This window comes from Cebus imitator, unplaced genomic scaffold (assembly GCF_001604975.1).
Source record: "Cebus imitator isolate Cc_AM_T3 unplaced genomic scaffold, Cebus_imitator-1.0 Scaffold76, whole genome shotgun sequence".
Classification (NCBI taxonomy): Eukaryota; Metazoa; Chordata; class Mammalia; order Primates; family Cebidae; genus Cebus; species Cebus imitator.
The window spans coordinates 1,427,089-1,441,595 of NW_016107391.1; the positions used below are offsets into that span (position 1 = coordinate 1,427,089).

Genomic DNA, 14,507 nt, shown 5'->3' on the forward strand with positions numbered 1-14,507 from the left:
CTTAGGGAAGAGGAAACTAGGACAGATGGGGCAATCATTGCCACATTAAATCACTCATTATTGTCTCAAACTCTCCTAATTATGTGTCCTGTCCTATTTTTACATAAGTGGGGGTAGAATAAGTAGTGGTACGGGAAATATTCTTAGTAACCTTCTCTAGATAGGAGGTGATATGGTTTGGATGTATGACCCTTCCAGACCTCATGTTGAAATGTGACCTACAATGTTGGAGGTGGGGCCAAGTGGGAGGCGCTTAGGTCATGGGGTGCATCCCTCATGAGTGGCTTGGTGCCCCCACAGTAATGAGCTCATATGAGCACTGGTTGTTTAAAAGAGCCTGGCATCTCTCTTTCTTCCTCTCCCACCTTGCGATACACCTGCTCCCCATTTGGATGGATCCACGATTGGAAGCTTCTTGAGGTCTCACCATCAGATGCTGGTGCCATGCTTTCTGTGCAGTCTGCAGAATCGTCAGCCAAATAAGCCCCTCTTCTTTATAAATTACCCAGTCTGAGGTATTTCTTTATAATAACACAAAATAGACTAACACGGGTGGTCATCAGAGAACCTCCCTGAAGCAATGTCATCATGTCCAAGATGCTCCTTGCTGGAAGGTATGAAAGAATATTTCTGGCCCATACTGAGGGGTCACTGCCATCTCCTCTCCAGTCATGCAGGCTGAGTGGAAATAGCCCTGGACTGGGAGTCACAAAAGTGGGCTACAGTGCTCTGTCATTAGACAGCCATGTAGACCTGGGCAAGACCTTATCTGGTTTTAATTCCTTTCCCCTATGAGCAGGTTAGATACTAATCACTAGAAGTCTTTAGGGTCTTTTCAACTCTGTGGTTCTATTAGATGGATGGAGCTTATAGGGAAGCTGGGAAATGGTAGAGGGAAGGAAAGGAAGAAAGAGATGAATTTCTTTCTTCCCTTGGCTTTTATCCCAGTGAGCAAATGGCTTGTATACAAGAGGCCACAATTCAGACATGGAGATAAAGTTGAGTCATTAAAGCCACAAGCTGACTCAATGATGGGCCTGAAATAGTAGCCGTAATACAATCACATGGATTCTTCCCCTTGACACTCAAACCATTGTTCTCCCACACCCTGCAGATCACAGCAGTTTACATGTTGCTTTTAATGAACTGACCCTGATAGTAACTCCCCTCTTCCAACTCCTCAATGAGTCTTTGTATACTGGTCACTCCCCGAGGTCTCCAGAGACCGGAAGATTTCAACATTCCTTTACATTCTAGGTAAAAAGCTAGTGTCTTTGAATAGGGACAGCTGCCTCTCTGGAAATAATGAGGGCTGTGAGGCAGATATGCTTGACAGTGCCTCTGTTTTTTTGGCTCAAAGCAATCAGTCAGGAGGAATAGTCAGGGAGCCAGGCCAGGGGTGGAACAGCCAAATCCAGTGGCCACAGAGAGAAACCTAGAGCCACTGGGGCCTTTGTAGTTAGAGAATGGGGCCATCTAAGTCCAGCCTCTCTCTCCTCTTCTCCTCTTAATCGTATTGGCACTGCATAAAAAAGTGTTAGAGCTGGAAGGGACCCTGGAGACCATTCATTCTAGTCCGGCACTCATTTTATACCTGAGGAACTGAGTCCAAGAAACATTAAGTGACTTACTTAGCCTAACACAGACAGCATCAGAACTAGATGTGACTTTGGGTCTTTTGATCCCTACCTAGTCCTATGTTCTTTGTAATCTACTCTGATGGCTATCCTCCTGTTTATGTTAGTATAAGGCCACATCACATCACTTTACATGATGTGAATGCACCAAGGTCTAAAGAGTTACTGAAAAACTATGAATGTCTCCCCTGAGATTCTCCCAGATATATTCAAATGTATTTAGTGAATCCAGAGCCTAGAAAGTTAAGCTTATAGGCTGGAGCCACTTAAAAGATATGTAATTGTCATTTCATCTACTTTCCAGTTTAACATCTCCCAGTATAAGTCTCCTCCTATTCCCTCTTGCATGGGAAAGAGTACTTTGACTAATTCAGGTCCTCTGCTGGAAGGTTAGGTTCCAACAAAATCCTTCCCTTCTCCACCTGTGAGTTCTGATTTTCCACATGGAAAGAAGTAAAGAACGGGGCTTCCCCAGCAGAGGGAAGCCACTGATGTCTGGCTATCTGTATACAGGAAGCATCTGAGATTCTAGTTCCACAGGAAGAGGCTTAAAAGGGAATTTCCCACCAAAAATCTGATAAAGGCACTTAGTTGATGGGGTCAAGAAAAACAATGAGATGCAATGTACTTTTGTAAGGCTAGAAATGCTTAATGTTAAGGCCACATCACCTTATATGGCTGGTAGGAAACAATGCTGTAAAAAATATAAAGACTAAATACAGGAGGAATAATACGACTAGCTGTACTCTCCTTGCAAACACCTATCTATAAGACTAAACGCTCTAGTTCAGAGAGTCCTCAGCTCTTATATCTACTTCTCCTCCCCTTTATAAAGCCTGTACTCAGAGAATGCCAGAAAATGGATAAGAATTTTGACTTGGGAGCTTTCAGTTTGGGGAAGGTTCTGAAGTCCTACAGGAGAACCCTCAGAAGGGAGCATCACTCTGGTTATTCAGAGTATAGGTAGAAATGGGCAGTCAGCCATTACAAATGAAACTCACAGTGATCCAAACAGTTGGGCCAGGATACTGACTTTACATAGGCTGGCATGCTCTAAGGTCCCCATTTCCAGGCTGTGGCACGTACTACAGGCCCTACAGATACCACTGAATTAATAGCTAAGCACTGGCCAAAGCAAGCTGTATAACTCCCTCTCTTTACAATAATCTCAAAGTAAAACTCACTATCAAATGGGCCTATATAGTGCAACAGCCAGGAAACAGGGAACATAGATTTAAGTTCCTCTGAAGTAGAAACCTTTAATGCCACCTTTTTTGTAATTCCCACTCTTCAAATTAGGAAAGAAGCCACCACTCCTAGCCCCAAAAGACCTTCGCTAGACATAATGATGCAGGCCAACTCTACATGAGGGGCAGCCTTGGCTATACCTTCTTTTGAACTAGTCTCTTGGCCACTATAAGCTGCCCACAGGAAAACTCATTCATTAATCTTTCCCCATACTAATGCCTGGATCAACTGTCCTAGCTCCGTAATTCTTTTTAGAATCTCTAGCTCAGTGTAATCCACTTAGATCTTCCAAAGCATGTGAAAGGAGGTTGCAGGTGAGTGATGTGGGGAAGGCAAAGGCAACAGAGGAACTGCACTCCAGAAAAAAGGGGGTTTTCAGACACAGCATAATCCTTCAACGAGATGCTCCTCTATATTTTTCTACCTGGGAACAATGATGCCTAACCTCCCTACAAAATTTTATACTTTCTATTATTAGTTCTCTCTATGTATGTCTTCTGCTTGTGAAGCGCAGAGTAAGGACTCTGACTTATTTTGTCTTTGAATTTCAATCTATACCTAACATACATTTTGTATTTAGATCAACTTTTGCTCATACACGAATGCCCACTCAAATCCCTGTGTCCGGCAGCACAGTTCCCTTGTTCCAAATATTTGCTTCAAGAATGGGGAGAAATACGCCATAATCCAATGTAACTGATTTATTGCCAGTCCCTCGAACCCCAGTTTTCTAACTCACTACTCTAAACATGGGAGGAAGAGGACTAGATAATCCGCTCTGGATGCAGGGACTAATAGTGATGCTCTAATCGTCTTTCTGTGGAGCAGTTTAGAAACTCCTAAACTTCTGGCAGGAGTAGAGAGGCCTCACCCTCTTTGATACCCAGGATAAGCTCCATGTGCTTACTTACCTTGACGGGGTCCTCTCTTCCGTCGGAATGCTGCCCCTGACTGCAGGGCTTCTAGAAGACTGTCCATTACACCTGTCTCATCACCCTCTGTTATAAAGAACAAGATGGAGATGTGAACTCTTAGGCCAGAGCAGCATGGCAAACATCAAGCCCCACACTAGATGCATTGCTATTGCTTGGTTTCCCCTCTCGCATAGCAGCTGGCAGCTAAGAAGAGACAAAGAAAACTCAACCTTAAGTCTCACAAGCCCATGTTTCCTTGTATCTGCTTACAAATGGCTAAAACAAAAGATCTTATTGCCTATTATCCAATGCAAACCTTGGAATATTTTTCTGCAATGCCATCCTCCCCACCCCATCCCTAATAGCAGAAAAGTATCTAGCAACAGAATTACAGAACTGCCCAGCTCCAAGACGTTATGAAGACAGGTTAGACTTCAAAGCAGGGCTGAGGAAAGACCACTGATCAAGAGGGCACTTTCCTGAAGCACTGCCTCCAGTGGCTATGTCTTCCTGAATGTCTAAGTCCTCTGCATCTAAGAGGAGCAGCCTGGCTGGAATACAAAGAGTTAATGTAGAATCCTTCTTCTGGCCTGGCTCAGTTTCCATGGCAACAGCTTAGGATAGTGAAATCTGAAACTGTGAAATCCCAAAAAGCGCATAGGCTGCCAGCTCCAAGGCTGGGGCTCACTGCTCCCAGCGCCACCTGCTGGCTGAGCATCACCAGTGCATCTGACCTACATTCTACCCTCATTTTCTTGACCTGGGTCCTGGAAACTCGGCACGGTCCATTACGCCACCTGTTGGCCGGGTGCAGCCTTCATTGCACATGTCAGCAGGACTCCACCTTCCCCCATTACATCCTAGCCAGTACCCGGGTACAAATGCTGGAGTCCCAGGGGAAGGTGAAGAATACTTGGTGTGGGCTTTAATAGCATTACAAAGTTGTGGCTTACAACTGAGGTAATGGCAAGGAAATTGCTTTCCAGAAAAGTATAAAGAAAAGTCCCTGGTCAAGAGGTACCAGAGCAGCCCTTGTGCCTCTGCTTTGTAAAATACTGATTCCTAACAAACTCAGCAGCTCTGTGAACACCATTTGCAGAAGACTCGTGGCCCCTCAGGTTCGGAGGAGGGTGGCATCAGCTCAGTGCTGTGTGAGCAGCATATGCTGTATTTCCGCTGCCCACAGAGAGAGCAGTGGGGGCGAAGGGGTAGGGAATCAGCAGCAGGAAAGAAGCAGAGACAGGAAATAGAGGGCCAGTAATTGAAACCATATGTTTCAACAAAGACATGCTCTAGTAGTGAAATAGAGACTCTGCTGAAGAAAGAGAAGAGGGTGGCCGGCTCCCCATCCCCCTCGAAAAGTTCAATCCATTTACAATCTAATTGTGTATACAACTGGGCTAAGGTACTAGGGACATAGTACTTTGTGCCATAAGCAGAAAGGGAAGACACGCCATAATTAAAAGATAGGAGGCATGTCAGGAAAATATTTTAGAGAAAAAAACCCAAAAGCTTTAGTGAAGGGAATGAAAACAGGCCAGAACTAACTTGGGACAGGCAGAAGGAAAAGAGTATGTATCACAGCAATACTAAAATCACAGGAGAGATGAGAGAGAATGCAAGAGCAGCAAAGGAGAGAGAATGATACAGGGCAAGTTGGAATGTGTATGTATCTGAATTGGGTTAAAGTCCAGCATCAGGATCTTGGAGGTAGAAGACCGCCAAAAATCATTTGCCAGGAGGTGAGTTCGGACATGAGCTATTCTCTCTGGCCTCTAGACTCTAGGCAGAGAAGTCTTCCAAACGTTCCTATCTCAACCCATCAACCCTTCTTCACTCCTCACCTGCATTCATGTCTATAAGCTGCTCTCTCTTCTGCTGCTTCTCTAGCCGCTCCTTCTCTGCCTTCTCCTTGGCTAGTTTTGCTCGCTTCATCTTTTCTTCTGTCTCCCGCCGCTTCTGGTTCTCCTTGACTGCTTGCTGGGGCAGGGAAGGGGAGGAAGGAACACATGGGCATTGTACACCTACCACCAGCCAACAGGAACCCAGTGGACAGTGAGAAATGCCCACAAAAGATTCAGTCAGCAAGTGTCTCTTGCTCACCAAAAACATATTCCGAAAATTGTGAAGATCCATGAAAAATTCTTCAATAGACAACTTCTTGGGGTCAAAGAGGAAGTACTCGCCCAGCTCCTTATAGAGGGTCTCCATGTTAGAATGCATCATCCGCAGCTTGTTATACTGTTCCTGGGCATCCTTCACAAAGCTGTACGGCCAAGGAGTAAAGGACCAAGACCAAGAAGCAGACCCACTTCCCTAGCCCAAGCAATTACTCAAAGATGAGTACTGGCATGCATGGGGATGTTCAATACAGCACTGTTCATAATAGCAAAAATCAAAGCCAGGTGGGTACCCTAAATAGGGGATAGTAAACCATGAACTATTTTATACACCTATAAAACAGAAGGCTGCAGTTTAAAAGGGGTTTATAAATAATACTACTACGGAAACATGGCCAAGATGTATTATGTGCAAAAGGCAATACAATGCAGTTTTTGTTGAAAATAAATGTATGAGGTGCAAATCAGAATGAAGTCCAGTGGCGGCGGTTACCTTTGGGGAGGGAAGGAGATGGAGGCATGCGTGTGTGTAGTGGAGATGGGGTATATGCAGGGGAATTGGGGGGACTTTCAGTTGATCTGCATGGTTTGCTTCCACTCCACAATAATGGAATGCTCTAAGAACTATACAGCCTGGACAACAAAAGTGAGACCCCATCTCTAAAGAAAAAAATGTAAAAAAAAGTTGAGCTGGGCCTGGTGGCACATGCCTGTAGTCCCAGCTGCCACGGAGGCTGGTGGGTGAAGGATCGTTTGAGCCCAGGAGGTCAAGGATGCAGTGAGCCATGACAGCACCACTGCACTCTAGCCTGGAGACACAGTGAAAGCTTGTTTCAAAATACTTACAAATCCAAAAAACTATGTATTTAATGAAAAAGCGTTTTTGGAGAGAGAAAAAGTTGTATATTGCCCTATCTATCTTGTTTTCCCCCCACTACAGGAAGTTTTCTTTCCTTTCCTAGGGAATAACTCCCTCCTTTCAAGTGAGGATATGGTCATTTTTTCAACAAATTTGTCTTTTTCATCTGTGGCAGCTGGGAAATTCTGAACATCACGTTCGACATCAGAAATTTGTTTCTTCATCTGATCTAGGTTCTTTTGCAAGTTTTCAGCAGAAACTAAAAAAAAAAAAAAAAAAACCACCATAAAAACAGAGAGCCAGAGCTTACTAATAACTCTGGCCTCGATACCTCTTAGTTTCACCCTTTGGAGCACAGCTGCAGTCTATACACACATTTAGGAACTTAATTTTAATTCCCTTATGTACTTTAGTTGTATCACATAAGTTTTCACCTTTCTAGTGAGACTATAAATTATCTGATCATTGAACCTCCAGCCTTCACAAGGTATACAGTACTAGGAACAGAAGAGAGGCTTCATTTAATTTAACACAAATCTGTGAAATCCCCTGAGATCTTGGTCTCATTTATTTTAGAGAACAGGGTTTGGGAGGAAGGAGATATACATAGAAATATAGAGGCGGGGCAGAAATCTGTTCTGATTTCCAATGAATGCTGCTTTTTCTTTGTCTAGTTCTAGGACAGTGAGGCCTAATTTTTGTTAATCTAGTCTGTTTTCTTAATGAGGAGAACTGTTAACCTAGACTAAAAACACCTGCCCTTCTAGCTGTGATTTGGTGTTTGGTGTTCTCCTAGGAAGAGAAAGAGTGCTTCCCATTTCTACACATAAAGATGTCTCCTCAGCCCTATGCTCCTCCCTTGTGGCTTAGGCACCATGCCTAAATCCTATCCCATATCCACTTGAAATAGTCTGAACTGAAGATGCTTTAAAATCTAGACTGTGTCTTATTTCCCTCCCCATGCAGAGATTTTTGGGCTCAGAACCACCTTCTAACTTCATCCCCAACTGCCCCACCTCGGCTGGCTTTCTCCACATGGGCAAGCTCGTCTGGAAACTTGAGGACATCAGGATAGTCATTCTCGCACAACTCAGCCAAGAAGTGTAACAACGTCATCTTCTGATCTGTGGACTTGGTGTCTCGAAGCTTACAACAAGAGGAGAAACTGTTAAATCCTGACATGCCTAAGATGGCCTCCGGCCAACACTGAACTCCTAGAGGCTAGAGCCTTCTTTGTGTTGTCCTACTCTAGCTCACCTTACAGAGGAAGCTGATATTGAAGCCAAAAGCACCAGCATTTCTGGAGCCAGCATTCATGTAGTTTCCAACAAGCAAGGTAATCTCTAGGAGACTGGAAAAGCTCTCACTCTTGCGTAACTCCTCACATGCAGCAGTGACAGACACAATCTCTGGCTTGATATTCTCCACTTGCTCGCTGAATTGTAGCTTGAAGAGAATGGCATTGAGGCGAGGCCGCAGTCGGGGCACCGTGCCCATCTAGTAGAGAACACAAGCAGTTCCATTACAGTCAAAAGAGAGAGAAGTAAGAAAACGATACAGGCTTAAGCCTCCTATGGGAGGATCAGAGCTCCACAGCAGGGAGAAGAGAGAGGCTAAGACAGGTTCAAAAACAGGCAAGAGGCAAGGAGCAAATACCCAGGCTGCTCTCTAGAGGGGAGGGAAATACGGGAGGCGGAGAAGGGCCTCACTCACCACCACGCCAAACTGCTCTGACTCAGCCAGGTCATCATATTCATCCTTCAGTTCAGAAAGCATTTTTAATTGCTCTGGCTCCGGCATTTGCTTAATGAGGTTCTGAAAAAGAGAAGAGACACCTCAGTTGGAGGAGGATTTGCAGACAACTCAACGCTAAACAAAATTTTTACTCTGTTATCAGTCCCACACACTGCCCAAGGACCATTATGAAGGAAACATGGTGGGAGAGGAGAGGCAGCACTGAAATGGTAGGACTTTTGAAAATATACCAGAAATAACCTGACCACCAGAGAAAAGGCAGTTTCTAAAAGACAGCATTCATAAGTCAGCAATGCTAGAAGAGGATCCTCTTCATCTCCACAGAGATGAGGCCAGTGCACAGCTACACAGAAGAACCCGCTCCAGCAGAACCACCTTGCTCCTTACCTGGATCATAGACTCAGTCAGAACAGCCTCATTCACCTCCAGGATGACATTCTTAATCTCTTGATAGGGCATGCGGAAGGAACCCAAAAAGATTGCTGCCAGAAAATGAAATATTAAGACTTGTTCTTCTCGGTCTGTTCCCATTTCCAACCCATCCTGCAAACCTATGCTGGGCAATCTTCTTAACAGGGCTCTTTTAGACCAGGCACAGTGGCTCATGCCCATAATCCTAGCACTTTGGGAGGCCATGATGGGTGGAGCACTTGAGCTCTAGAGTTTGAGACTAGCCTAGGCAACATGGTGAAACTCCAAATACAAAAACTAGCCAGGCGTGGTAGTGTGCACCTGTAGTCCCAGCTGTTAGGCAAGCTGAGGTGGAAGGGTTACCTGAGCCCAGAAGGTCGTGGTTGAAGTGAGCTGTGATTGCACCACTGCACACCAGCCTGAGCAACAAGTGAGACCCACCTCAAAAAAGTCTACATACATCAAAGACTTTCACCCCACTCTACTTTAGTTCCCCTGTCTCAGGACTTGATCCTCAAAGCTGCCGTGACCTTAAACTGCCATATCCTATTCCCTAACAAACGCATCCTATTTTTTCAGCTCCCCCTGCCCTCTTTTTTTTTTTTTGAGATCGTCTCGTGTTGTCCAGGTTGGAGTGCAGTGGCATGATCTTGGCTTGCTGCAACCTCTACCTCCCAGGTTCAAGTGATTCTCCTGCCTCAGCCTCCCGAGTAGCTGGGATTACAGGTGTGTGCTACCACGCCTGACGAATTTTTGTATTTTTAGTACAGATGGGATTTCACCCTGTTGGCCAGGCTGGTCTCGAACTCCTGACCTCAAGAGATATACCTGTCTTGGCCTCCCAAAAGTGCTGGGATTACAGGCGTGAGCCACTGTGCCCAGCCCTCAGTTCTCCCTTTCTAATCTCTTGCTTTACTCTTCAACCCTATTAGGACGTCTCTTTCCAGTCTCCTGACTTTTCTGTTTTCTGTGAATACATCAGTTCTACTCTGCCTTTCCTATTTCATCAGGACCCTCTACACCATCACTTCATTTGCTCTCTACTAAGATTCCCATTAGTATTACTACTACTGCTACTACTATTACCATTCTTTTGCTTCCTTCACCTTCCAGTCCGTGGTCAGTCGAGCCATTTCATTTCCCCACTCTGACACCTGGGTTGATATAGACTGAAGTCTATGAATTTGCAGTAGCACCAATGATAACTGGGGCCTCAGCGCTGTTAGCAATTCTCTTCCATGTGTCCCTATTGTACTTTCTCCTACCCATCTTGGCAGGTCCTCCAACATATTCCCATTTTCCCCACTGCCCCACCACCTCCCCATTTGTTCCAAGAAGACCCTGCTCCTCTTCACTGAGAAAAATTGAAGCCACTGGTCAAATTACTTGCTTAGCTTTCTCTTATGCTACTTAAAAATACAGCACTAGGGCTCTCGGTTAGAGTCAGACTAAAAAAGACTTGGATAAGCCTTTTGGAATGGCCTGGAAGAAAACTATGCCAACACTGCTGTAAGCTAATTGGTGCATGTACTCATATAGGGATTTGTATATAAGTATATATACCCTCATGTACTCATCCTTTCCTCATGTGTCAACAGAAGAGGCAGCCCCACACACCTTTCCCTTCAGCATATATACATAAACAAGGTTTTCCTATCTTACTCTATGTTCCATGTTCCTCTCTAAATTACCCGTTTCTCTTTCACTTTATAGCAATCCAAAATAGCCTATTATCTGTCACTTACACGACGATTTATTCCATTGCCACAAAGCCAATGAAAAGATGGCAGCCTCTTAAAGAGTATATACTTTAGGTAAGACATGATCCTGCTACCTCTCACTCACATCCACCTCCCCAAAAAGATAATCTGTTCTTGCTGAGTTTTCCTATTTCAGTACTGTAAATGGTACCACTTTCTGCAGAGTGACCTAAACTTCGAAACACCTTCTCCTTTATCCCAAGTCAAACACTAAATTCCATTAATTCTATCTTTTCTCATTCTATTGCCCAGGCTAGAGTGCGGTAGTACAATCATAGCTCACTACAGCCTGGACCTCCCAGGCTCAAGCAATCCTCCTCCCACCTCAGCCTCCCAAGTGGCTGGGACTATAGGCATGCGCCACCACATCTGGCTAATTTTTTTTTTTTGAGACAGAGTCTCCCTCTGTTGCCCAGGCTGGAGTGCAGTGGCGCAATCTTGGCTCACTGCAACCTCCACCTACCAGGTTCAAGCGATTCTCCTGCCTCAGCCCCATGAGTGGCTGGGATTATAGGCACGCTCCACCATGTCCAGCTAATTTTTCTATTTTTAGTAGAGACAGGGTTTTGCCATGTTGACCAGGCGGGTCTTGAACTCCTGACCTCAAGTGATCCACCTGCCTCGGTCTCCCAAAGTGCTGGGATTACAGGCATGAGCCATTGCACCTAGCTTAATGCCACCTTCTTAATATCCTCTGCCTCTCTTATTCTCATCACCTTAGTTTCAGTCCCTGATCATGTCTCACCTCTGACATAACTCACCTCTGCCTATAGTATCCCCTGACCTTAGCAATCCAGCCTCAAAATCACTGCCAAAGCAGCCTTCCTAAAAATTACACAGGACAATCTCATTCACTTTCCCAATTAAAATTCCCTTTATAAGTTCCATAGGTATACTCAGTTGTATTCAACAACTTGCAGTTCCTGAAGTGCACAATGTTATCTCATGCTCTCATACATGCTGATCCCTCTCCTGAAACAAGCCAACTCTCCCGCCTTCACTTAATTCTTTTTTCTGAGACAGGGTCTTACTCTGTTGCCCAGGCTGCAGTGCAGTGGCACAATCACAGCTTACTGCAACCTCAAATTCCTGGGCTCAAGTGATCCTTCTGCCTCAGCTCGTGAGTAGCTGGGACTACTGGCACATGCCACTGGGCTCAGCTAATATTTTTTTATGTTTTGTAGAGAAGGGGTCTTGCTTTGCTGCCCAGGCTGTTCTTGAACTCTTGGAGTCAATCATCCACTTCAGCTTCCCAAAGTGCTGGGATTACAGGAATGAGCCACCACGCCCAGCCTCCTTAAATCCTTAATTGTTCTTTCAACTCCCTTTGAGTAGTACCTTCTTTAGAATATCTTCTGGGATTTGCCCTTCCAACACTGCCCCCACTTGATTTAGATGCCTCCTTTCCCAGTACTCTCATAAACATTGTAGCAAACCTCCATCATAGCATTTATCAATCTGTGCTGTTATCATCTGCCTGTCTTTACCAGGCACACGGTTCATGCAGATAGGGACGATGTCTTATTCAGCTTTCTATCATTAGCACATGAGAGTCATTTAATCATCATTGAATCACTAAATTCTACTTCCAGACCATCCTACCACACACTACTTTCAGTTTTCTTTTCTTGAATTCTGTTTTCCATATCAATATCATTCCACCAGAAATCATAATGTACTACACCATAGTCTTTCTTATATCATTTTTCAAAACTACAATTATTCATAACTTATGCTCCTAGAGATACACTTGGGAAGAGGAACTGACTCACACTACTTTAGTCTCCATAAAAGGACTTCACCACTGACACTATTTAGTAATAGTTGTTGCCAATAATTTAAGATTATGTAGTCAAGAGTGATGTGACAGCTTACTGCTCTCATTATATCACTGACTTTACTTTTGGGTATGTGTACTTATTGGCTGTGTGATCTGGGCACTTCACATCATTTCAACTTTGGCTTTCTCATTTGGAAAAACGGAAAATAACTGCATTACAAGATGCTGAGTGGGTTTTATGGAACATGCCCTTTCATCTCTGGAACACATTCCTAGTATGTGCCTAATAGAGCCTATAACATAGCAGATCCTGAAATAGTTGTCAAATAAATATTTAAGGCTATATTACTCAGTATGAAGTAGGTAGATGAATAATTGAAATTAACAAAAATTTAACATTTGTCCTGATCATCAAATAAGTACTGCCTGTATCAACTTTGCAGAGGAATTTCTTACTTGAAATTTTGCTACCAAACAGTTATGAATGCAGGTGGAAAGTTCAGAACAGAACTCCTTTCTGGAGTTACAGATCCTACTCCGAGAAGTACAAGATTTACCTTAGTTATTTTAAATTACAAAGTAATTTTAGATTTAATTGAAGCCAAGCTAGTACCTTTACTTATCAGAAAGTGAAAGCTGGGCATGGTGGCTTATATCTGTAATCCCAACATAGTAGGAGGCTGAGGTGAGAGCACTTGAGGCCAGGAATTCAAGACCAGCCTGGGCAACATAGCAAGACACCTTCTCTACTTATTTCATAAAAAAGCAAAAGTGGGAAAGAGAAAATGTATAGTGGCTAGACCATCTGTGGTAGGCTTCCTGTGAATGCAATGGACATAGTAAGGACTTTGAAATAAGAAAGGCTAGGCGAATTACCTGACCCCAGGAGTTTGAGAACAGCTTGAGTAACATGGCAAAATCCCATCTCTACAAAAAATTAGCTGGGTGTGGTGGTGCATACCTGTAGTCCCAGCTACTTGGGAGGTTGGGGTGGAAGAATCAGCTGAGCGCTGGAAGCCAAGGTGGCAATGAGCTGTGATTGCACTACTGCATTCCAGCATGGGCAGCAACGAGTGGAAAAAAAAAAAGGCTCAAATCCCAGACCTTCTCTTACTAGCTTTATGACTAGGCAAATTCCTAAAAATCTTAGCTTGTTTCCTTGACATAAAACTGGATACTTAAAAATCTTGCAGTGCTACTGAAGAAATTAAATAAGATACTGAATATTCACTGTGCAATGCTTGGCATATAGCAGGAATTCAACAAATTAAAGTTCCCTATCAAGGGACCACAAATTCAAGGGAACTAAAAGTTCTTAAAAGAACTCTTTCACATTTCAAATAGTTGGGATCAAGAGATACTCACAGAGATTCTGGGCTGTCTTTGAATCCAACACCTTTAACTCTTTTACTTTTTTCTTTTGCACAGATTTCTTTTCTTCTCCACCCTCTTGATCCTTCTTGGCTAGCAGGGAAAAGATTAGAAAAGCATGATTAAGAGTAAATCACCTCTGTGCCTTACTGAACTACTACTGTCCAGCCTGGCATGGCCCCTCACTTCCTCTCTATTATAATGTCTCCCTATCGTATTTCTTTAAAACTAACCTCCTCTTCAACCAACCACCCTTCTATTACTGAACCTCCCCCAACTCTACTAAACATCTCATTTTCCTTTCTTCAATATTTATTAGTAATGCTTTCCTACTTACATCCTATCTACCTGCAGGGCTCAGCAAACTTCCTGTAAAGGGCCAGATAGTATTTTAGGCTTTGCAGGCCATATAGTCTGTCTCAAATTTTCAACTCTGACACTGTAGCATGAAAGCAGGCACAGATAATACATAAATGAATGGGCATGGCTGTGTGTCACTAAAACTTTATTCACCAAAACAGTCGGTTGGCAGTAGTTCCCTTCCACCATGTTATCCTTCCATCTGTGCCCATTAAAAATCCCGACTCTTCTATCAAGCTCCATCTTTTTTTTTTTTTATTAAGACAGCATTTCATGGTGTCACCCAGGTTGG

At 43.9% G+C, this 14,507-nt stretch overlaps 1 protein-coding gene across 1 annotated transcript in view; it reads right to left on the reverse strand.

The window, feature by feature from the left end:
- The window catches only part of DIAPH1 (diaphanous related formin 1), a 108,382-nt gene that overhangs the window by 5,772 nt on the left and 88,103 nt on the right, over window positions 1-14,507 (reverse strand). The window contains exons 18-26 of the mRNA XM_017532147.2: window positions 13,850-13,948; window positions 8,921-9,015; window positions 8,492-8,593; window positions 8,036-8,275; window positions 7,795-7,924; window positions 6,913-7,037; window positions 5,903-6,067; window positions 5,644-5,779; window positions 3,797-3,883 (exon numbers count right to left, since the gene is read on the reverse strand). Of these exons, the coding sequence (XP_017387636.1) occupies window positions 3,797-3,883; window positions 5,644-5,779; window positions 5,903-6,067; window positions 6,913-7,037; window positions 7,795-7,924; window positions 8,036-8,275; window positions 8,492-8,593; window positions 8,921-9,015; window positions 13,850-13,948 (1,179 nt within the window). The remainder of the gene's footprint in view (window positions 1-3,796; window positions 3,884-5,643; window positions 5,780-5,902; window positions 6,068-6,912; window positions 7,038-7,794; window positions 7,925-8,035; window positions 8,276-8,491; window positions 8,594-8,920; window positions 9,016-13,849; window positions 13,949-14,507) is intronic.